Here is a 24,153-nt window from a genome sequence, read left to right as displayed (position 1 = left end):
ATAAAGGTTGCAGGATTGATGGCTAGTGTGCATTTCACACAGAGTTTGGTGATTTGCGGTGGCACAGCTGCAAGATTTCATAAGAGTGCACTGAGGATTCAGTACATATGGTGGAGGTTTTCATTGATGTTTATGGACTTTTTATTACCACTTTATACAAAAGGACATTGTTTCCCTTTTATTGAAACCTAGTTTAATATATATATATATATATATATATATATATATATATATATATATATATATATATAAATATAAATGTTAGCGCTTTTCCTTTTATTGATTTTACCATAGCCCTGTGAAGTTCCTCCTTAATAGAAGTTGGGTTATATAGCAAGATACGCAAAATACGAACCTAAGCAACAGGATGTCTGAGGGCAGGTTCACTCTTGTACCGAGAGCAGAAGAAAAATGCAGGTTTCTGCAAGGGCACGCAGAAGACAATGGTTTTCTATGTGTTGAGTTCACACATCAATGCAGCTGTCCCAAGCGGGGCAGTGCGATGCAGAAAACTATTAACATGTCACCGTTGTTTCGCACCAATCTGTACATATTGCACAGCAAACAAATGTAGCAGGGAGTATAGAACAAGAAAAATGATGACTGGCAGATAATTGGCCTATACAGTGACAGCTGAAAACATGCATAAAAAATACACATCTAAATGCTATATCTAAAAATAAAACCTGCATAAAAACACACAGCTAAATGTGCATAAACTTGCAAATAAAAGCAGATCAATGCCTGTGAATTTTTACCTTCCTTTATTGCTTGCACACAAGTGTGAACCTGTACTTAAGCAGATGAAAATGTGTGTTCTGCAAAGGTAAACTAAAAGTCCAAAAGGTCCTCTAGGGACCATTCAAGCAGAAATTCAGGTACTTTTGAGAATTCGCAAGTTTTTTATTATAATTGCAGGTTCACAGTACACTTGTGGATGAATATTTTTTTTTTTTTTTATATTTATTTTTGTATACAGCAAGGATCCTGTTTATTCTAGCCTAACGGTTTTATATATCAATTTATATATCAATATTAGTTCTGTAAGCCTTTTCTACATTTTTTTTAACTTAAAACTTTGTACAATATATCTTTTAGAGTGGAAGACAGAACACAGACTCAGACCTTGCATCTCACAGGAAAAGAGGTGCGCCATATTTAATTTGTAACCCTGTATAAATAATAGCTTTGTACATTTTTTTCTGTGTTCTACCTGTGCATGACTTTCAGTGATAGCTGTAAAGGATACATTTAGTTTCCGGATCTAAGCAGTATGTTTTACAAATGCAAAAAAATTACCGCACTTGCGTCCAAAGGTAAAGGACAGCAGTCAGCACAACACTTAAATCAGTGTAGACAATGTATAGATATAGAAATGTGCAGCGCTCATAGATAATGAACATATGATAATCAGTGAAAATTCATAACATTGAGAAAAGTACATATACAAACAAATATATAATAATATAAAAAAAAAAAAAAAGTGAATAAGGGCAAAAGTCCTTTCGAATGAAGTGAAAAATCTTCAAACGTGTATTCCCGAAGAGAATAACTGAAAATTTGCTGTGACCAGATCCACCACCAATATATATAAGGAGGCTTACCAGCCAAACTGAGTTCACTCACTCTGGTAAGCCTCCTTATGGTGAATGGTGTCACAGCAAATTTTCAGTTACTCACTTCTGGAATACACGTTACAGATTTTTCACTTCATTCAAAAGGACTTTTTGCCCTTATTCACTTGTATATGTATTTTTCACAATGTTATGAATTTTCACTGATTATCCTATGTTAATTATCTATGAGCACTGCACGTTTCTATATCTATGTTTTAAAAATGTCTTTGAAAAAAGATCAGACACTTTACCCCTTTATGACTCCGCACATATGCTTTGCTGGGTGGCCTATGTTTATGTGCTGAGCACACTCACTGCATGCTTCCAGCACAAAGACTGAGTTGTAACCGACAGCTCTCAGCCTGAGATACAAATTGGTAGCTAGCGGGACCAGGATCCAATCATGTGACCACTGTGACACTGGTACATGATTGCTGATCCTCCCAGCATTCCGAACTGTTTAAAGGGATGCTGGGGTTGGCGGGAAGGGGATAAAGGAGCTCTACAAGTGTCATTCAAAAGGTCCACCAACCTTTTAATAGTGTACTTCTATAAGAGGAAGCTGGTTATTGTAGGGAAATATCCCTTATTGTCTTATTGATAATAATACAGCTTGTATAACAGTGTAAATTTGCTGTCTCTTCAAAATAATTCAACACACACTCATTAATGTCTAAACCGCTGGCAACTGAAGTGAGTGAGTTCACCCCTAAGTGGAAATGTCCAAATTGGGCCCCTTTTAGCCATTTTCCCGCCCCAATGTCATGTGACTACTTAGTGTTACAAGGTCTCAGGTGTGAATGGGTAGCAGGTGTGTTAAATTTGGTGTTATCACTCTCATTCTCTTACTGGTCACTGGAAGTTCAACATGGCACCTCATGGCAAAGAACTCTCTGAGGGTCTAAAAAAAAGAATTGTTGCTCTACACAAAGACGGCCTAGGCCAGTGATGACGAACCTTTGCACCCCAGATGTTTTGGAACTACATTTCCCATGATTCTCAACTACACTGCAGAGTGCATGAGCATCATGGGAAATGTAGTTCCAAAACATCTGGGGTGCCAAGGTTCGCCATCACTGGCCTAGGCTATAAGAAGATTGTCAAGACCCTGAAACTGAGCTGCAGCATGATGGCCAAGACCGTACAGCAATTTAACAAGAGACAGGCCTCACCATGGTTGACCACAGATGTTGAGTGCACATGCTCAGCGTCATATCCAGAGGTTGTCTTTGGGAAATAGACGTATGAGTGCTGCCAGCATTGCTACAGAGGTTGAAGGGGTGGGGGGGGGGTGCAGCCTGTCAGTGCTCAGACCATATGCCGCACACTGCATCAAATTGGTCTGCATGGCTGTTGTCCCAGAAGGAAGCCTCTTCTAAAGATGTACAAGAAAGCCTGCAAACCATTTGCTAAAGACAAGCAGACTTAAGGACATGCATTACTGGAACCATGTCCTGTGGTCTGATGAGACCATGATAAACTTATTTGGTTCAGATGGTGTCAAGCATTTGTGGTGGCAACCAGGTGAGGAGTACAAAGACAAGTGTGTCTTACCTACAGTCAAGCATGGTGGTGGGAGTGTCATGGTCTGGGGCTGCATGAGTGCTGCCAGCACTGGGGTGCTACAGTTCATTGAGGGAACCATGAATCCCAACATGTACTGTGACTTACTGAAGCAGAGCATGATCACCTCCCTTCGGAGACTGTGCCGAAGGTCAGTATTCCAACATAACGACCCCAAACACACCTCTAAGACGACCACTACCTTGCTAAAGAAGCTGACGGTAAAGGTTATGGACTGGCCAGGCATGTCTCCAGACCTAAACCCTATTGAGCATCTGTGGGGCATCCTCAAACGGAAGGTAGAGGAACACAAGGTCTCTAATATCCACCAGATCTGTGATGTCATCATGGAGGAGGACTCCAGTGGCAACCCGTGAAGCTCTGGTGAACTCCATGCCCAAGAGGGTTAAGGCAGTGCTGGAAAATAATGGTGGCCACCCAAAATATTGACACTTTGGGCCCAATTTTAACATTTTCACTTAGGGGTGTACTCACTTTTGTTGCCAGTGGTTTAGACAAAATGGCTGTGAGTTGTTTTGAGGGGATAGCAAATATATGCTGTTATACAAGCTGCACACTCACTTTGCTTTACTACTTTACTGTGAGGGGTGTACTCACTTTTGTGAGATACTGTATATTGCCCCCTATAGGAGTAGAACACTAAGCAGAAAAAGACTTGGCTACACCTTTAGGCAGTCCTAGGTCGTATACTTCCCCCCTCTTTGCTATAGGCCTTCAGCTTTTTTCATCCTAGTCAGGAGTAAGGACCTAGTTCCCTGCTGAGATTTCTGGTCCTGGCAATTTGTTCCTTTAACGTGGCTTTTTTTCTCCTGTTTTTTTCTTTTTCTTGCAAAATCTACAGTCAACTGCGGGGTTGGGTGACTGACTGGATATCTAGATCAATTGGTCACCCCAAGTCTGGACAGCGAGCGGGCGCAGACCAAAGCTCTGTGCTAGGTTTGCCGTGACTTAGCCCCACTGGACAGGGGCTGACCTGTTAGGTAAACTCCTTGCGAGGTCGCATACGACCGGGTCTCGGCCTGAGTCGCAGCGTTCCTCCTGGCCGACAGCCCTCCATTTCGATGGCAAGTAGGTTCTGTCTTGAGCAGTGCCCGCCTTGTTCCTGGTATGGTGAGTAGCTATCCCCCCTTGCCTCCTGGAGGATTTTGGGGTGGACGCGGGCCCCTCGCTGGAACGGTTAGTGGCTTCCCCTCAGACCCCCCCACCCCCCTTGGTTGCTGGTGGTCCCTGCGGCTGGGCTTCTCGGCTGAAGGGGGGGGGGGGCACTGGCTGCTACTGGGGCCCTGTGCCCGGTTCCCACTCTCCTTGCTTGCTAATGGCAGGGCTCCCTCCTGGGTTCCTTAGAGCCTCGTGGAGCCGCATGTGGTGGCCATTTTGCTGTAGTCTGTGTTTCAATGGTCGGCGGTCATGATTTTGTAGTCTGGCGGCCATTTTTCGTTGGTTTGGCATGCTAATAGGGCAGCGGCCATGATGGGGAAGCCTCTGGGCTGTGATTTTGGCAGTGGGAGCTCCTCCTTTTCCCCTGGTGTCGACTCCTGGGTTTTTCCTTTCCCTTGGACGCCGCACGTGGAGCAGTGCTATCCCTGATGCAGACCGGTGCTATTCTGGTGGTGTTCCTCCCTCTCTATGCTGCAGATTGTGCGGTGGTGACCCAGTGGTGCTACCTGTGCGGTGGGGGTGTCCCATAACGGTGCTAGACATTTTTTGGGGGGGGTCCCCCTCTTTAACCATGGAGTCTCAGGAGCATGTTTCCCCACCTGACCACCTCTCAGAGGCTGCAGGTCCCTCTGGGGTCCCAGCCCTCCATTGATGCACTGACAGCGGTCCTGGAGTCCTTCGTTTCCCGGGTGGAGGTGGCCTTTGAGCAGCGGGCTAGCAAAAAGCATCCCCCTCCTTCCCCTGCCTCACCTGTGTTATCATATGCTGAATCTGACTTGGCCGCGGCGACTGTGGCCTACCCTGTGGGGTTTGCAGCCACACCCCCTGATTTATCAGATAGTGAGAATGATTCCTCCACACCTGTAGCTGCCCATGAGAAGGCGCTAGTCGACTAACTGATTGCATCTGTGCGGGAAACGTTAAAAATGGAGGATGCAGCTGCGGCGGAAGGCCGGTCCCCTTTGGCACCCACAAGCCATCTCTCATGGCAAAAGTGTTTCTTAATCCCTCCTATTTTGACAAATTTGTCTCTAAAGAGTGGGAGCATTCAAAATGTCCCTTTTGTGGTTCCTAAATGCTTATCGGTGAGGTGCCCCTTTGAGGAGTCCTCAAGAAGTGGACTGTTCCACCAGTGGTGGACCTTCCTGTTTCCAGGTTGAACAAGGCAACCATGATTCCAGTAGAGGATTCTCCGGCTTTTAAAGATCCGGCTGACAGGAAGGCGGAGTCTGTGGCCCACAATATGTTCACTGTTACTGGTTCGGTGCTTAGGCCAGTCCTGAACATTGCCCTGGGGTCGCGAACTCTAACCGAGTGGGCTAAACTTTTGCGCCATGACCTAGAGGGTGAGCAGATTCTCCCTGCTTTTGCTGAATTGGTGGACCAGCAAGTCCAGGGGCTGCAGTTCATCTGCAATGCCTCTTTGAACGCAGCTCCCCTGATTTCTAGGCTGTCTGTTTCGACAGTGGTGCTAAGGCATGTGTTGTGGCTTAAGTTTTGGTCTGCGGACCAAACAAAGCTCTGATTGATTTACCCTTTCAGGGCAATCTACTGTTTGGGGCTACCCTGGATGAAATCATTCGGAGTCTCATGGGGGAAAGAGTATCTTTCTTCCACATTCTGGGAAGGAAAAAGTACTTTGTCGCAGATGTGGCCCATCTTTCTCTGCTCAAATTAGGTTTTTTGTCCCTCAGGGTCCACTGACAAGGATTCAAAACCTTTCAAGTCTTCCTCAGGGGGTGCCAAGCGGCCCTGTTTTGGCAAGCCTAGAGCAGGACTCTCTAAGCCCACGGACAAGGCTCCTTCAGCATGAAGGTGCGCCCTCACCCGTGCCAGGGGTGGGGGGACGTCTTTGCTGGTTTCCGGGCCTGTGGACCTCCTTGGTAAAGGACAAGTGGGTCCACAAAGTGATACTGTCCAGTTACAAGATAGTTTCGTTCTTGCCTTTTGGAAAGGTTCTTCCCTTCCAATGTGCATCTGTCCCCGGACCGATTGCAAGCTTTCTTTGGGGCGGTGCAAGACCTGTTTCTTCAGGGTGTGATTGTCCTGGTTTCCATATCGGAACAGTTTTGGGGTTTTTATTCAAACCTGTTCACGGTCCCAAAGAAGGAGGGCAAGGTACGTCCGATTCTGGACCGCAAAGCTCTGAACTGTTTTGTGCGGGTACAGAAGTTCAGAATGGAGTCCATTCTCACGATGGTGGTATCCCTTCTGTCTAAGGGATACCACCATCTACTGGCTTCTGTTTAAATCAAGTCTGCTTACCTGCACATTACAATATGTGCCTGACACCAGCGCTTCCTCCATTTTGCTGTGGGATAAGAGCATTATCCGGTCGTGGCATTACCCTTTGGGTCTTCACAAAAGTGTTGACCCCAGTTCTGGCATTGCTTTGTCACCAGGGGATTGTGGTAATGGGCTACCTGGATGACCTTCTCTTGCGAGCGGAGTCCTCTGCTGCCCTGATGGACAACGTAGAGATAACTATACAGATCCTGAAAGAATTTGATTGGCTTCTAAATTACCAGAAGTCTGCTCTGATTCCATCCAGGAATTTGAATTATCTGGGTTTGACTCTGGATTCAGTGGATTCAACTCTAGCCAGAGTGCTCCTTCCTCTGGATAAACTCCAGAAGTTGCATGCTGCGATTCGTCTACTGCTGTCCAGCAGGTGGTCCTCCCTCCAGACTTGCATGCAGGTGCTGGGCCTGATGATTTCTACCTTTTGAGGTGTTTGCGTTTGTATAGTTCCATACAAAGGGAGATCCTGGAAGAGTCCGGGGTCTCTGAACAATCAGATTCAGCTGAGCCTGGAAACCAGGGTGTGCCTGGTCTGGTGGCTTCGCTCTCTGGCTCTTCGGTAGGGCAAATCCTTTCTCCTCTTGTATTCGACAGTGGTCACCACAGATGCCAGTCTGTCCGGGTGGGGAGGTATCCTGGGACTGAGCTCCACTAAGGATTGTTGAACGCTGGAACAGTCCAGACTACCGGTTTAATGTCTTGGAACTTTGGGCGATCAGGCTGTGCCTAGATCACTGAACAGATCGTCTCCGGGGTCTCCCATTATAAATGCAGTCGGACAATGCCACAGCGGTGGCCTACGTCCATCAAAAGGGTGGAACAAAGAGTGTTGTTGGCAGCCCTGAAAATAGCCAGCATTCTCTGGTGGGCAGAACACTTCGTTCCGGCCCTCTCTGCCGTACACATTCCAGTAGTGGAAAACTGTCAGGCGGACTATCTCAGTCAGTAGGCATTGGACCAAGGGGAGTGACAGCATTTTCTTGTCGTACCTCCTATCTGGTGGTCTACAAAGCTAAGGTGATTCTTTGCCCATGTCCGTCGTTCCTTCCTAAAGCAGTCTCTGATTTCCATTTGAATGAAGACATTGTGTTGCCTTCCCTGTGTCCCAGGCCCAAACTTTCTAAGGAATTTGCTTTGCATGCCTTGGATATGATTCGGGCGATTTGGTTGTATTTGGCAGCCACATAGTCTTTTCGAAGGTCAGACTCACTGTTTGTGATCATGGATGGGCCAAGGAAAGGGCTGTCTGCTTCTTCTGCGACCATTTCCAGATGGATCAGACAGACAGTGACTCAGGCCTATTCTATCGGGTCAGGTTCCTCCTTTCCCTGTGATGGCACACTCTACTCGGGCGCTTACTGCTTCTTGGGCCTTCTGTCATCAGGCGTCAGTGGCGCAGGTTTGCAAGGCGAGCCACTTGGTCATTTGTGCACACTTTCACAAAATTCTTTGGATGTATTGGCATCTGCAGATGCTTTCATTTGGCCGCAACGTTTTGCAGTCTGCTGTTTAGAGGGTCTGTTCCCTCTTTGGGGTTGTATTGTTTAACAGGTTGGGCTCCAGTTCTTTTTTGTTGAGCTCCTGTTTACCTGGTTGGCTATTGCTTTTTTTTTTTGTCCCACCCCTCATGTTTTGCACTGCTTGAGGATGTCCTTGTGGTTCTGAATAATGGAGAGCTGTGTCTGTCAATGAACGAAAGAAAAAATTGGATTTTTGACTTGCTGTAATATCCATTTCTCTGAATTCATTGACTTACACAGCACCTACCCCTCTTTGGAGTTGTAATACTTCTGACACTGCTTGTTACTAAACTGAAGGCCTATAGCAGAGGGGGGGGGGGAGTATACCACCTAGGACTGCCCATAGGTGTAGCCAAGTCTTTTTTTCTGCCTAGTGGCCTACTCCTGTTGGGGGCAATATAACCATGTGGTTCTGAATAATTGAGAGCTGTGTCCGTCAATGAACTCATAGAAATGGATTTTTCAGTAAGTAAAAAATACCATTTTTTTTTTTCTATATTGTCCTTTTATGTAAAACCAGTCAAAATGGGCATCTGATGTTGAGTAGAAGTGTTTTAAAGTAAACCTTTCACAAACCTGGGCAGGTCAGAATAGCATATGGCGCAAATATGCAGACGTAGCGGTACCTTCAGTGGAAACTGCATGTCAGAATGGTTAGCTCATCCAGATTCAAAGTTTCTAGCAGGGCCAATCTTGTTTATTTACAGGAATAGTCAGAATTTACATAAATCTCTTTTGGTTCTTTTTCTCCTGGATCTACTGATCATTTTTATTTGCAGTTTTTTTTTTTACTGACTTCTGCTGTTCTCCTATCCTCTGAGTGCCCAGGTTTGTGACAGGTTACATTTAGTATATTGTTGGCCAAAGACCTCATCTACAGGTAGAGCATCTGCTAGTGCACTTGTTTTGGGAGTTTGCAGGTTGTACACAGTAGCTAGAGATGTGGCAGCTTCTCTCTCCTGTAGTGCTGCAGGAGTGTGTTAAAGTTTTTTTACTTTTGCCTCTGGGCAAATCTTATGTCTGTCCACAGCTCCCTGTCAGATTTATGGCCATAATCTGACTGATAGATCGCTGTGTGCTTACTCTGATACCACATACTGCTCAGGGTGGATCATACTCTGACATTACTAGACTTAAGGAAGAACAACAAAAATAGTATGCAAGCTAAATCACTGTTCTTTCTTGTCTGTTGAGGGACGTATGAATTCAGAGACTGTGGGTGTATACTATCACATACAGGAGAGTTAACTGGCAAACAAAACTATGTGGCGCAGCCAAGTATAACCCTTCCTACTCTCAGCATGCCTCTGTTATTTTCTAGGATCCTATAAGGATGAGCATCTTTTCTCAACTTCAAAGAGAAAGTAGAGAAAGGTCTGCCTTTTTTGCTAGCGAGTCTTCCTTTCTTCAGTGGAGATTCCTGATACATCACTGCTGAGCAGCTATCTGGATCAATGTTTCCTCCTCAGTTTGGCTTTAGAGAATGTACTCTGGCGACTCTAGATTAGACATGTGGGGCCAGCCTGGGATGTGACCTTTGGGCACTGGGCTGTGCATTGTGATAAGCCCTATTGGTTAAGTTAGCTGCAGAGTTCTTTCCGGGTTCGTAGCCATAGCATTGCTTTAGCATGACCCGTTTACTAAATACTCAATGAATAGGCCGTTCAAGTCAAGCAGTGGGTGTTACCTCGTTACTAGCCCTACTGGGCACTTGTATAATTCCCACTTTCAGCTGGTATTACCATGGAAAATGTTAATGCTGTTGCAGTCTGCAATAGCTTTCTCACCAATCAGCATTAAGGAAACACCTCAGGACCTGCCTACAGCAAGGGACACATGTAACTCTTTTCGGTTCGTTCCTACTGCCTGCCTACAGTGATTTGGTCACCTTTTAGCTCCTTGGCCCCACATCTGCTTCCAAGCAATTGTGTTTGAGTGCTGAAGGCACATAACCTGAGCACATTGCCTTCTGTCTTGTGGTGCAAACCAATATGATTTTGAACACATGGCATGGTCTTGCAGCCTCCAGCTCACACTCCACTAAATAATTCTAGGGCTGCCTGCAGTGTCACCCCTGAGGTGCCTGGCGCTGATAGCTTGGAATTTTGCCCTCTGTTAAAGTCTATGCCATCTTCGGAATCTTCCTTAGCCCTGTTGGTCTAGGCAGCTTTCTCCACTTTATCCAGGGAGGATGTCTTTGCAGTTATGTAGGACATTATGTGCCTAGTAGCACTGCTGATTGTATCCCTGACCACATAAGGTTTCTCCTGCTCCTTCACCTGCAATATCTTTGTTGGATCTACCCACTGCATTAGTGAACTCTGAGTATTCGGGCACCGGATTTCTCACATTGTGCAGGCAACTGGATCCTAGACAAATCTTCACTGCAAGGATGTCTGTGTCCTGGCTCTGATTCTGCAGTGCTGCATTGTCAAAAACATCACTTTTAAGACTGAAGGAAGAGCACTATTCCCAATCTACAATTTCTTAGGGCTCCTAAGACCACCAAGACATTCTTGGTGAACATGCAGTTTTTCCCTTTATGGAAACTGAAATTTTGACAAGCTTTTTGTCTGGATGGACTGGCTACTTTTTAGGGCCCCCCAAAAAAGTCCCTTTCTTACTCCAAGGCTTTCACTTCAAAGTCAAAACAATTTCTGGCACCCAGTCTACCCTTAAACCCTGAACTAAAAGGGTACATCTATTTTTACAGGGATCCTCGAGTAGAAGCAGTGAAATTTTCTGGTGGCTCTGAGGGATCAGTATACCCTGATCTATACCTTTCCTCTTCCTCTTCTAAAACTCCTACCTCATCTGCCTCCCAGCATTAAGATTGAGGGCATTTTAATGATCATCATAGCTCTGGACTGACCATGATGGATATAGTATTCTGACTTATGGGCCATACACACTATACAATTGTCTTTTGATTTTTTTCCTTTAGATTTACCAAAACCATATAATATGAGGTCAGACCTTAACACTTTCAATTTGTATGCAATCTGGCAGGCACTTGCACTACATAGTAAATCTAAAGAAAATCTAACAACAAAATGTATATAGTATGTATCCAGCTTTAGGGAAACTCTTAGCAAGTATTTCTGTGGGCTTTTCCATATCATCTGTATCTTCTATCCTCAAGAATCCATTTTACCACCCTGCTTCACAGTTCTTAGCCTTAACAGCATGGCTGTTGAATCCCTGGCCCTAAGGCACACAGGCAGCTCAAAATCAGTCATCACATGATGCTGACCTAGCAGGTCTACTTCCCGCAAATTGGCCTAGACCAGCGTTTGGCCCTTAGCACCATCAAGAATTGTGTCTCTGTGCTTGTGATCTTGTTCCGGAGACTGCTTGCTTCCCACTCTTTGGTCAAGTCTTTTTTTCAGGGTTTCTCCCATGTGGCTCCCCAGTGCACTCTCCCATGACGAGATCCGAACAGGTTTCTTTTGGCACTTCAAAAACCACCAGAACAGATCAGGGATATTCCCCTTTCCACTCTCACTCGCAAGGCTGTGTTTCTTGTTGCCCTCACATCTGCAAGACAAATGACTTTGCTGGTGTCCTTATCCTGTAAAAAGCCCTTTCTTGTTTTACATAAGGACTACAAAAGGTGATATTAAGGCCCAGAACTTCTTACCTGAGGTGTTAGGCTTTTTACCTTAGCCAGGACATCATTCTTCTGTGGTTCTGTCTGGTTCTAGGTCAAAAAAGACCATCTCCCTCCATTGCCTGAATGTATTTTGGGCTGTGGGAGTGTACTCTGCAGCCACTGCTTGCATTAGATTGACTCTTTGTCATTCGTAAAGATCCCCGTAAGAGGGAATCTGCTTCTGGTTCCACCATTTCCCGGCGGCTCTGACAGATCATCATTCAAGCTTATGTTCTCAAAGCCTAACTGCAGGTTTCTTATGACTTTAGTATGACAAAGTTTGCATGGGCCACTTTGGTTCAAACTATTTGCTTCACTAACAGATTTGCTCTCTGGGAGCGCTGTATAAGCTGTATGTAACATCAGCTACAAACTGTATACGATGTGTTTCTGCAGTGGTACAGCTACTGCTCCTGGAGAAAGATGGAGTCTGGCTGAGTTTTACTCAGCCATTCACATGCCTTGTATTTATTCAACAAATACAAAGCTTCCTCTGGCTGAGGTGAAAAGGCAGGCAGATGTCACAAGCTCCATCTCAACAAATAGGAGAAAACTGTTATTCACTGAAGAAATAAAGGGCTTCTGGTGAATGGCTGGCTGAGCAGTGTTCAGTTTGACTTGATTTTGTTCTGGGAGCATGATTGGAGGTTCCTGTAGCACTGCCGGAACACAGTGCTGTATACTGTATGTAGCTGATATTGCATACAGTTTATACAGCGCTCCCAGCGGGTGCATTTGTTAGTGTAGTTAGTTGGGACCAGTTGCAAGAAACATGTAGTTAGGCTCAAGTTCTGCTCTTTCCTGTCAAGCGCATTCTAGACTCTAGATCTGGGAGTGCTGCTTAGGCTTTTTCAACTTTAAGCAACTATTTCCCAGATTTGCAAGACTGTCACCTGGCTTACTCTTCACATGTTTTCCAAGTTTTGCCAAGTGGATGTTCGGGCTTCTTCTGATGTCTGCTTAAAGCATAAGGTCCTTCAGGCAGCTCTTTGAGCTGCAGTCAGTCCCCAATTCTGCTGATTTTGTGAGACTGTTAGTGCTCTCTTGCTTTTGCCCACTCCTCTATGGACTGCTTTTGGATGTCCTCAAAGTCTTCTTTTGTGCCTGATTGTACGAGAAAGAAAATAGGATTGCCATTGAATCCTTATCCCTCAGTGTTGCTTATTATGCTCTTGGTACTGCTTCAAAGCAAAACTGAGGATTGCTAGGATTATGAGAGGTTCTTCTTCACTAGCCCACAACTATTTTGTTTGTCAGTGTCCACTCCTCCTGTAGGCAGCTGTATACCCTGACGGTTTCTGAATTTGGTTTCCCTCAAAGTATATGTATTTTACGGTAAGTACAAGATCCCATTTCTCTTTCGTTAATTGACAAACACAGCTCCTGTCATTCTTAACCATTGGGTTATACTGCCCTGTACAGGAGTAGGACACTAGGCAGAAAAAACTTCTGGCTACACCCACGGGCAGTTCCAGAGGGTAAACTTCCTCTCCCTGCTATAGTCACTCAGTTTTTTTTCTGCCTAGATAGGAACAAGGACCTAGTTCCTTGCTGGGATCTTTGGTCCTGGCAAAATTTTTTAGATAGAGAATTTCTTCCTCCTGGATTTTTCCTGTAAGATCTACTATCAAGTGCCGGACTGGGTGACGGGCTGAATAATCTAGATCCAGTGGTCACCGCAGTCTGGTCAGCAAGTGTGCGCAGGTCTCAGCTCTGCGTTAGGTCAACCGCGACATAGCCCCACCGGACAGGGGCTGGCCCTGCGAGTTAAACGTCTCGCAAGGTCGCATAAAGCACAGCCTCGGCCTGAGTCGCGGTGTTCCTCCTGGCCGACAGCCCCCTCATTTCGATGGAGAGGAGGATCTGTCTGGAGCGGTGTCTACCTGGTTCCTGGTATGGTGAGTAGCTGTCCCCCCTCTTCTCCTGGAGGGTTTTGGGGTGGACATGGGCCCCTCCTTGGGACGGTCAGACCCCCTCCTTCCCCCAGGCACCCCTCCCTCCCTTGTCAAGTCCCACACACACACACATATGTTGAAGATGTTTTTTTTGTTTTTTTTGAGTGGGCTGGCCACCTTCCTGAGGTGGGGACAAGGCGTAATGTCGATGGGGGCGGGGGGTGCGCAGTGGGATGAGCGATTGTGCAGGGGGGGTTTACCTGGTGGGGGCTCCTGCCAGGGCCCCCCATCCTGCCTAGATCTGTCCTGAGGCCTGAATCCCCCCCATTCTGGGTCCCTGTAAGTCTCGTGGTGCCGCCATTTTGTTGTAGCTTGTGTGTTTCTATACACAGCGGCCATGTTTGTGTAGTCTGGTGGCCATTTTCTTGTGGTTTACCATTGCAAATAGCGGCGATCATGACAGTGAACCCCTGTAGGCAGCGATTTCAGCGGTGGGATCCCCTCCTTATCCCCTGGTGCTGACTCCTGGACCATTTAGCTTCCTGATTGTCGCACGTTTAGTGCAGAATTTCCAAGTGCTTGCAGGTGTCTGTGTCGGCGGGTGGTGATTCTGGTGGGGTCCTCTCCCTCTCTGCTGAAGATCGCTCTGTGCCTTGTGCTTGGCAACTGGATGGTGCTGCCAGCACAGAGAGGGTTGTCCCTTAGCAGTGTGTTACACTTTTTGTGGGGTCCCCCTGGTGACTCATGGAGTCCTTAGAGCACGTTTCCCCACCTGATGCCCTCTCTGAGGCTGCGGGGGCCCTCCAGGTCCGAAACCCTCCATCCATGCACTGACGGTGGTCCTGGAGTCCCTTGTGTCTCAGTAGAGGGCGGTTTGCGGGCAATGGGCTAGCAAAAAGTTCCCCCTGCCTCTTCTGTCTCATCTGATTCAGCCACCACAGACGTGGGTCACCCTGCTGGGTCTGCGACTACGCGTCTGGAATTCTCTGACAGTGAGGATGATTCCTCCACGTCTGTGACTGCGCACGAAAAGGTGCTGGTAGATGTACTGATTGTATCTGTGCGTGAGACCCTGAAGATGGAGGACGCGGCTTAAGCTGTGACGGAGGGGCAGGTAGCCCTTGGCACTCACAAGCCATCCAGAGCGGCAAAGGTGTTATGTTTTCCGCCTATTTTGACAGAATTGTCGCTAAAGAGTGGGGACGACCAAAGCGTCCCTGTGGGGTGGTTCCTAAGCGCTTTATTAGGCTTTACCACTTTGAGGAGTTCCTTCTTAAGAAGTGGACCCTCCGGTTTCCAGGGCAACCATGATTCTGGTGGAAGAGTCCCTGGCCTTTAAGGATCCAGCTGACCAAAAGGCGGAGGCTGTGGCCCGCATTATGTACACATTAGCGGGTTTGGCAATGAGGCCGGTATTTACCATTGCCCTAGTGTCGCAAACACTGACTGAGTGGGCTAAGCTCCTATGCCGTGACTTGGAGGATGAACAACTCCCTCCTGCCTTTGCTGAGCTGGCGGACCAGCTGGTCCAGGGATTGCAGTTTATCTGTGATGCCTCCCTGGATGTGGCTCCCCTGATGGCTCGCCTCTGTTTTGCTGGTGGTCCTTCGGCGTGTCTTTTGGTTTAAATGCCGGTCCGCGGAACAGACTTCTGAGAAGGCCTTGACTGATCTTCCCTTTCAAGGAGATCGTCTGTTTGGAGCTACCATGGATGACATAATTAGAGGTCTCACAGGGGGGAAGAGTACCTTTCTTCCGCAGGCTACTAAGGGCAAGGAACCTCGTCGTAGACGTGGACCTTCTTTCTCGGCTCATAAGAAGTTTTTTCATCCCTCAGGGTCGACTGACAAAGGCTCGAAGCCTTTCAGGGCCTCCTCTGGCGGCTCCAAATGAACGTGGTCTGGCAAGCCGAGAGCAGGCTTCTCCAGACCCGCGGACAAGGCTTTTTCAGCATGAAGGTACAACCTCACCTGTATCAGGGGTGGGGAGACGTCTTCGCTGGTTTCCGGACCTGTGAACTTCCCTGGTGCAAGACCAGTGGGTCCAGGAAGTTATTCAGTCCGGTTACAAGATCAAGTTTCGCTCTTGTCCCCCAGCAAGTTTCTTTCCTTCCAACCTCCGCCTGCCCGCAGATTTGTTACAGGCGGTACAAGTGTTTGGGGCGGTACAAGACCTGTTCCTTCTAAGGGTGACTGTCCCGGTTCCGACTTCGAAACGTTTCAGGGTTTTTACTCAAACCTGTTCAGCCACCAGGAAGGAAGGCAAAGTGGGCCCAAACCTGGACCTCAAGGCGCTAAACTGCTTTGTGCGGGTACAGAAGTTCAGAATGGAATCCATTCGAACAGTGATGGCATCCCAGCGTCAGGGGGATTTGCCAGCCTGTCCGGCTGGGGAGGCGTCTTCGGCAAGCATTCTGCTCGGGATCTGGACGCTGGAAAAGTCCAGACTACCGATCAATGTCCTGGAACTCCGAGCGATCACACTGTGTCTGGATCATTGGACCGATCGCCTTCAGGGATGTCCTGTGCGCGTTCAGTTGGACAATGCCAAAGTTTTGCAGGCTGCTGTTTAAGAGGACCTGATCCTCTTTGAGGGTGTATTGTTTTCTTCAGGTGGGCTCAGGCTGTTTTGGTTGAGCCCCTGTTGCCTGGTTGTCTTATGTTTAACCTTGGGAATTTTTTGCGGTTTCCCACCCCTCATGTTTAACACTGCTTTGGGATGTCCCAATGGTCAAGAATGACAGGAGCTGTGTCCATCAATGAACGAAAGAGAAAATTGGATTTTTGACTTACCGTAAAATCCATTTCTCTGATGTTCATTGACGGACACAGCACCCACCCCTCTGTGAAGTTATAATTGTCCTGACACTGCTTGTAACAAAACTAAGTGACTATAGAAGGGAGAGGGTGTAGCCAGAAGTTTTTCTGCCTAGTGTCCTACTCCTGTAAGGGACAGTATAACCCAATGGTCAAGAATGACAGGAAGTGTGTCCGTCAATGAACATCAGAAAAATGGATTTTACGGTAAGTCAAAAATCCCATTTTTCTCTACTACTGGAGAGCTGTATTAGCCCAAATAAAACCTATATGCATAACAAAATAAGCAGCTGTTAGGAGTAAGCCCAACTTCCCTTCCCTTTCCTCTTTGTGTCTCCATTATAAAATCCTTTCGTTTTCTCTGCTGATACCTGGCTATTAGTCCACTTGTCCCCTCTTGGCCTCTTGAGCCCCAGGAAAAAGAAGATCGCCAAGCAAGTACTCAATGGCATGTTCCCCTTTTTTATCCTTGTTTACTTGCTTCTTTCCAGCTGGCTATTGTCTTTCATACAGATTAATGTATTCATTGTATGAGCTCACTATGCTTTGGCCTGCAACAAAGGGCATCCATTTTATCATCCGCTTCATAGGCACATGCCTGGAATAAACATCAGTGCTGAAATAGCTGAGCAGTTAATTTCATATTATTATCTGCAGTAAGTGAAAGTGCCGTGTAATAATGATGAGTATGTACTATTAATTGTTTAAAATCAAAATATAATCCTAATATGTAACTTGTTTCATTGCCTTTGATTTGTCTGCAGTTAAGTTTGAGACCTAGCAGAATTTTTCAATGTCATTTAGGCTAACTTACAGATAGACATACTCTACATCATTATACTTAAAGCATAATCACTTAACAATATGGCTTCATAAGAAAAAAAATTGTATCTGTGTATTAGACCTCCCCTGAATGTCATCTCCTTTCTCGACAGTGTCCCCATCGGAGCCTCCTGTGAGTGATTCCTGGGCTCGCCTAAAGCACAGTCGGGAATGGTTGTGCGGTTCCACTTATGCCTTTGATCCAGATTCAGAAAGTGGCAAAACGCTTGGCCTCCACACGCTAATAGAGAATGTACTGAGCTTCGTAAGTGGGGATGTGGGTAATGCTCCTGGATTTAAAGAGCCCGAAGAAGGCATGTCTAGCTCTCCCCAGGCCTGTATCATTGCAATGGAACAGCAACAACAACGTGCTGAGGTATTTTATTTATTGAAAACCTATAATTCTTTCTAGGTACAAACCATGTGTTCCGAGACACTAATATACAGTGCTTTGCAAAAGTATTCACCCTCCTTCTGTGTAGGTGTATTTTTTGTTTTGTTGTATTACAACCTGGAATTAGATTTTTTTAGGGCTTTCTACCTTGCAATGTACAAAAGTTCACAACACTGAAGGTGCAAAATATATATATATATTATTATATCAATTTACTTCAGAAGTAGATAAATGCATAAGGTCCACAATGCAATGTGCAATCGGTGTCACATGATCTGTCACGTAATGCCACTATAAATGCAATACATCTGTTTTGAACAGGCCCCTGAGTATGCAACATCACTAAGCAAGCAACATGAAAACAAATGAGTTTTGTCCCTGACCTCAGGTCAGGGACAAAAATATGGAGAAGTATAGATCAGGATTAGGTTATTAACAGTACCCTAAACATTGAACATCCCACAGAGCACCATACCATTCAACAGTATAGGTAAGAATTTTGCTGTGCTGTGCAGAGCCTGCATATTTAATCTTCAAATATGCCTACCCTCATGAACATATATAATTACAAATTCTATACAGAACAATGTATTTGAATGTTACAGTGGAACTCCCGAGACAGATTTGTTTTGTAACTTGTGTAAAGAAATGTTACCTATGCTCAGCTGTAATCAATGGGCAGATCACATTTTAGTAATTTAAATATCAAAATTGTATTTATAGTACAGCTCCTGCTGTGCTTTCAGCCAGATACGGATATGAAAGCTGCTGGTCTTATAGAGTTGCAGCACACCTGTAATTTTTCTGCACCCCCCCAACCCCCTTTGCCCTTGGCTGTTTAAAGAATGCCATGTGTTCTGTTAAAGACCAAGAGGAGAGAGGAGAGGAAAAAAAAAGGTACTAGTTCTGCAGTCTCTCAGACCAATTCCTTTGATGTCCAGAGCGGGCTGGAAGTACAGTAGGATCTGTGCTATATGGCAGAAAGAAAAGTTGATTTTAAATTGCTGTGAAGTAATCCAGACATTATTTAACGTGGTTGTAAAGGCTAAAGGTTTTTTACCTTAACGCATGACCTGCATTAAGGTAAAAAACCTGCTGCTGACAGCTTCCCCCTCCCTCTCCCCCTCCCCATCTAAATACTTACCTGAACCAGATCTCAATCCAGTGTTGTGCTGCTCTCTGTCTACCGCCTCACTGGACACTGAGAGCAGTGGGAGCTATTGGCTCCTGCTGCTGTCAATCAAATTCTGTGACGATGGGGGGGTTTCTGAGGCACAGAGCGTGGCTCAGGATCAAGCCCACACGTGTGCCACCATAGAAAGTGGCTTCCTATGCTGGCACACATAGAAGAGGAGGAGCCCGGAGCACCAGTGGGAGAGACCCCAGAAGAGAAAGATCCACGCTGCTCTGTGCAAAACAATTGCACAAAGCAGGAAAGTATGACATGTTTGTTATTTAAGAAAAAGAAACCTTTTTTAACTTTATAATAACTTCAAACCTGAGCAGGGGTAAGAATTCATTACTCATCAGAACTTTCAAAAACCTCTGTGCCCAGAGTTCCACTTCAACAAAGATTGATAAGAGATCAGCATTATGTAATAATCTTAGGTGTTTTTCTAAAAGACAGTGTTTTCTGTTTTCCTTTTAGCTACGTTTGGAAGCTTTGCACCAAATCCTTGTCCTGTTGTCTGGAATGGAGGAGAAGGGAAATGCTCAAACCCTAGGCACCCGCCAGTCATCTGCCACTTTTCAGTCCTCTTCCCTCCTAACTTCTGTTAGACTGCAGTTTCTTGCTGGATGCTTTGGGCTGGGTACAGTGGGTCATACAGGCTCCAAAGGTGAATGTGTCCATCTGCATCATTATCAGGTAAAACCAGTGAAAATGGCTAAGCACAGTATTTTTGTATGCTTTCATAACAACTGATAAATGCCTAAATTTGTTATTAGGATGGAATACGTGCATCAAAGAGGAATATTCAGACTGAGATCCAAAAAGCCGTGCACAAAATCTACCAGCAACTATCTGCTACCCTAGACCGAGCTCTGCAGGCCAACAAGCACCATGTGGGTGAGTACATGAGCCTCTTCCATTGGATTTAACTCTGCAGTACAGAGAGAGGGGTGAATTCCATGCCCCATTCTTCTCACTTTTTTTTTTTTTAAGTAGACACCAGTAAGCTTTTCTCTGTGCCTCCATGTTTGGAGAAGTTTGTTTTCTTTGCAGTTAATAAATTCCTAATTTGCTGGTGACATTTCTAAGTTAGTAGCCTTTATTGGTTTCAATTCTGCAATAAATGTTTTCTTCTTTCAGAGGCACAGCAGCGTCTGCTATTAGTAACAGTCTTTGCTCTTAGTGTGCGATACCAGCCTGTGGATGTGTCTCTAGCGATTTCTACTGGTCTGCTTAGTGTTCTTTCCCAGTTATGTGGCACTGAGACTATGTTGGGACAACCTCTTCAGCTGCTGACCAAGTCTGGGGTGTCCCAGCTAAGCACTGCTCTAAAAGTAGCCAGTACCCGACTGCTACAGATCCTGGCAATTACTACAGGGTGAGTATCACAAAAGTTTTTTTTCTTCAAAAGATTTTAGTGAACTAGTACTATACAAATGTTTTATTCTTGTGTCCGCCGTATATTTAATAACCCTTATTTAGTACTTGTTTTAGTCTGCAGTTATGCATGTGCGAGCAGAGCAATAAAATGCAAATATCCACATTGTGGCACCATCCTGAAAATGTGCAAACAAAATAGTGGAAGGAAGAAAAGAGGGGGGGAAGATGTGACCCCCTAAAAGAAGGGACCCACAAAACCTCCTCTTTGCCAAAAACAATGGGACAAACAAAACGGAGAAACTAGGCTCCATAAAAGATCATTTTTATTTTAGGATACTTTAAAAACATGATTTTAATTCAAAATAGCTGATTACATTGAGTGGGTAGCCTTTTTTAAACACTTTGCATATAAACATATTGAACTGACGCGCTTAGCAAAGGATTACTTCATCAGGGTTCACGCTTGTAGATAACGAGGCGCAATACTGGAAAAACACTCAATAACAAAATAAAGAACAATGCAATAACAAAATAAAGAACAATGCAATTCATTCAGAAAAGAAAATAATTATACCATATAAAGACTCTTCCATAAAATATTATGCAGGAAGGATGGGGATGAAAAAAAAAAAGGAAGAAAGAGGGTGGGGGGGGGGGGCGTGGAAGACTGGGGATGGAAAAGAGCAAAAGGGGTGTTGGTCCATCCTCTTTCCCATCCCCAGTCTTCCACCCTCTCCTCTTCCCCTCCCTTTTTTTTTTATCCTTGTCCTTCCTGCATGATCTTTTATTTCAGAGTCTTTATATGGTATAATTATTTTCTTTGCTTTTCTGTAATATTGCATTGTTCTTTCTTTTGTTCTCGAGTATTTTTCCTGTATTGCAGCTGTTTATCTACAAGCGTGAACTCTGAAGCAGCATTACTTTGCGAAGCCCATCGTTTCAATACGCAATACGTCAAGTGTTTAACCTCCTTAGCGGTATTCCCGAGTGTGGCTCGGGGTGAAATTTAAGTGCCATTAGTGGTAACCCCGAGCCATACTCGGGCTACCGCCAGGGAGCATTGCTGGATCCTGGAAGGGGTTACTTACCTTGTCCCCGGGATCCCGCGTGTCCCTGCAGCATACGGCGGTCGGATCTCCCGCCCGATGCTGTGAGCCCCGGCTTCTGTCTCCTGCGGTGTGACGCTCGCGGGGGGGTGGAACCGGCGGCAAATTTGAAAATTAAAACACACAAACACACTGATATATTGTAATCCTATTGGATTACATTACAAAATAAAATAAATTGGTATTAGTTTGCCCCCCAGTGCCCTTTCCTGCAGTTTTACTGTACTTTATATATATATATATATATATATATATATATATATATATATACTTTAACTTATTTATAGTTATTTATTATATTATAATTTATGATTTTGTGTTTCAAACCTTATCATACCCGAGATGTTATAAAGAAGAACGCACAGTAAAAAAAATCATATGTAAATAGTTGGTTTGGGCTGCTCGTCCTTAAGAATTAATAGCAAAATAATTGTACCGCATTCAGCACCTAAAATAGGAAACCATCATACCGACAGGGAGGTTAAACAAATGTTACCCGCTCAATATAGTGGGCTATTTTGATTTAAATCAATGCTATCATGTTTTTATAGTATCCCAAAAAAAATTGTTTGTTTGTTTGTTTTTGTTTGTCCCATTGTTTTGGCACATTTAGACCCCGTTCACACTGGGGCGAACTGTCAGGCGACCTGGTCGCCTGACAGGTCGCCGTAGGTCGCCTGCCCTAGAGAAGCAGTGGACCCGTTCTAATAGGAGCGACACAAGTGGCTCCGACTTAGAAAAAGGGTCCGGAGCTTCTTTGGGGCGACCTGCATTGACTTCAATGTTATGAAGTCCGTGCCGGCCACTCCGAGGTCGCGGTGCGAGCTGCGCACCGCGACCTGTGAGGTCGCCCTGGCAAGTCGGATCGCCCCAGTGTGAACGGGGTCTCAAAGTCCCTTTGTTACTGGTAGAGAAGAGGGGGTTTTGCGGTTCCCTTCTTTTAGGGGTCACATCTTTCCCCCCTCTTTTCTGCCTTCCTCTATTTTCTTTGTACTTGTTTTACTGCATAATTGAAAAACAACTAAGACTTTATTATAAGACCTCTCCGTATACATTAGGTGAAAACAATATTAACTTACAGCCTTTTTTAAAATAAATGTATAGTCTCTTATTCCACAGTGAATTTTCCACAGTGAATCCATGCAATGCATTAGCCGCAATATGTCACTCAAAGGCAATGTGCTTGTGAGAAAGGCAGACATAAATAGCCTTGTACATATTTCAGAAGTTACACAGGGATATTGGGGGAACTGGTGGCATCTCTGGGTAGATAGGAAGCGATGTGGGTAGAAAGTACAACCAGATTATAGTTACGCGAACCTGCTGATTTTCCTATTCATGAAACATGAATAACATTATTTTTAATCTTATAGGGCAATAGCATACTAGTAATCCTGTTGCTGGTGACAACTCACTACAGACAAAATTACTATACGGGGCAGAGAAATAGTCACCTGTTTCTATGCTTCGCTTCCTCACTTTATGTACCGAGTTTTAAACTATAAAATGCAAACATTTGTTCCAAGTCAGTGATCATACGGATTGTTTTCTTTTCATAATTTAAATTAAAATGCAATTGAAAGGTATTTTGTATCTATATTTATTTAGTGTTTTACTGCAGCTATCACATGAACATTTGCCATTGACTAAGAATTGTGTATAAATACCAACAGTTAGTGACGCAAATATTAGTACACTTATACTTTTTTAATGTTCAACATACATAATCCCTTTGTTGTTGTAGTTTTCGTAAAGTTTGTTTTGCAGTTTGACTATTCTGGTTTTGCTTTTCTTTTTTTAGGACATATGCAGACAAGTTAAGCCCTAAAGTGGTCCAATCGTTGCTTGACCTGCTTTGTAGCCAGCTGAAAAACCTTTTGTCTCAGGCCGGGGTTATGCCATCCTTTGGAGAAGAGGAAGAAGACCGGAAGGCAGATCTTACTGGAGAAAGTGAAAGAAAAGACTACAGAGGTATGATTACCAAAAAAAAAAAATGCTTCCTATTGTCTAAATGAGATGCATAATTCCCGGTGTGCCTTATGCTGTGAGAAGTGACATCACACCATCTAGTTTTTCTTTTTCCTCTCTTTACAGCTAGCCTTAGGAAACAGCGCACAGCTGAACTTCATCTTGGCGACTTTTTGGTCTTCCTTCGCAGAGTGGTGTCTTCAAAAGCTATCCAGTCAAAGATGGCATCTCCCAAATGGACAGAGGTGTTGCTGAATATTGCCTCACAAAAGTGCAGCTCGGGTAATCTGTCTCCTCTTAATTGAGTTATTAAATCAGACCAGCTTGTGCAGGTTAAGCTGGTAGACTCTATTGATGTTGGCTAGTTTAAAAAAACTGGTCATTGAAGCTTTTTAACTCTGTTGAGTTTGAAGTAGTTTGTACATTTTATGACGACCAATGTCCTTGCACAGGTGTTCCACTTGTAGGAAATCTCAGGACCAGACTCCTTGCCCTGCATGTTCTGGAAGCTGTATTACCCGCATGTGAATCTAGCGTGGAAGATGACCAGATGGCACAGGTGTGATATTTAGATTTATAAATTTTTGATTGAGAATGTAATCGCATATAAATTCTGAAAAAATAGGGTGTTGATTGGCAACAAGTTAAAATGGAAGGTTTTTTTTTGCTTTCAATTGTTTTTAGTGTTTTCCCTCTTTCAACCCAAGCACTGTCACCTTGCTCATGAAAGACAACGTTAAAAGTTGGAACATGGTGTTTATGTCCTGCCT

The 24,153-nt window shown here is 44.9% G+C and overlaps 1 protein-coding gene across 2 annotated transcripts in view; it reads left to right on the top strand.

Moving 5' to 3' along the window:
- HERC1 (HECT and RLD domain containing E3 ubiquitin protein ligase family member 1) overlaps positions 1-24,153 on the top strand; it is a 212,322-nt gene that overhangs the window by 71,569 nt on the left and 116,600 nt on the right. For both annotated transcript variants that reach the window (XM_082255125.1, XM_082255124.1), the window contains exons 25-32: positions 1,099-1,147; positions 17,478-17,740; positions 19,407-19,625; positions 19,706-19,826; positions 20,070-20,307; positions 23,217-23,386; positions 23,510-23,665; positions 23,836-23,942. In XM_082255125.1, the coding sequence (XP_082111251.1) occupies positions 1,099-1,147; positions 17,478-17,740; positions 19,407-19,625; positions 19,706-19,826; positions 20,070-20,307; positions 23,217-23,386; positions 23,510-23,665; positions 23,836-23,942 (1,323 nt within the window). The remainder of the gene's footprint in view (positions 1-1,098; positions 1,148-17,477; positions 17,741-19,406; positions 19,626-19,705; positions 19,827-20,069; positions 20,308-23,216; positions 23,387-23,509; positions 23,666-23,835; positions 23,943-24,153) is intronic.

This window comes from Pelophylax lessonae, assembly GCF_965119305.1.
Source record: "Pelophylax lessonae genome assembly, chromosome: 4".
NCBI lineage: Eukaryota > Metazoa > Chordata > Amphibia > Anura > Ranidae > Pelophylax > Pelophylax lessonae.
Note: the sequence above shows the minus strand (reverse complement) of the source record. Positions and strands in the feature narration are given on the sequence as shown.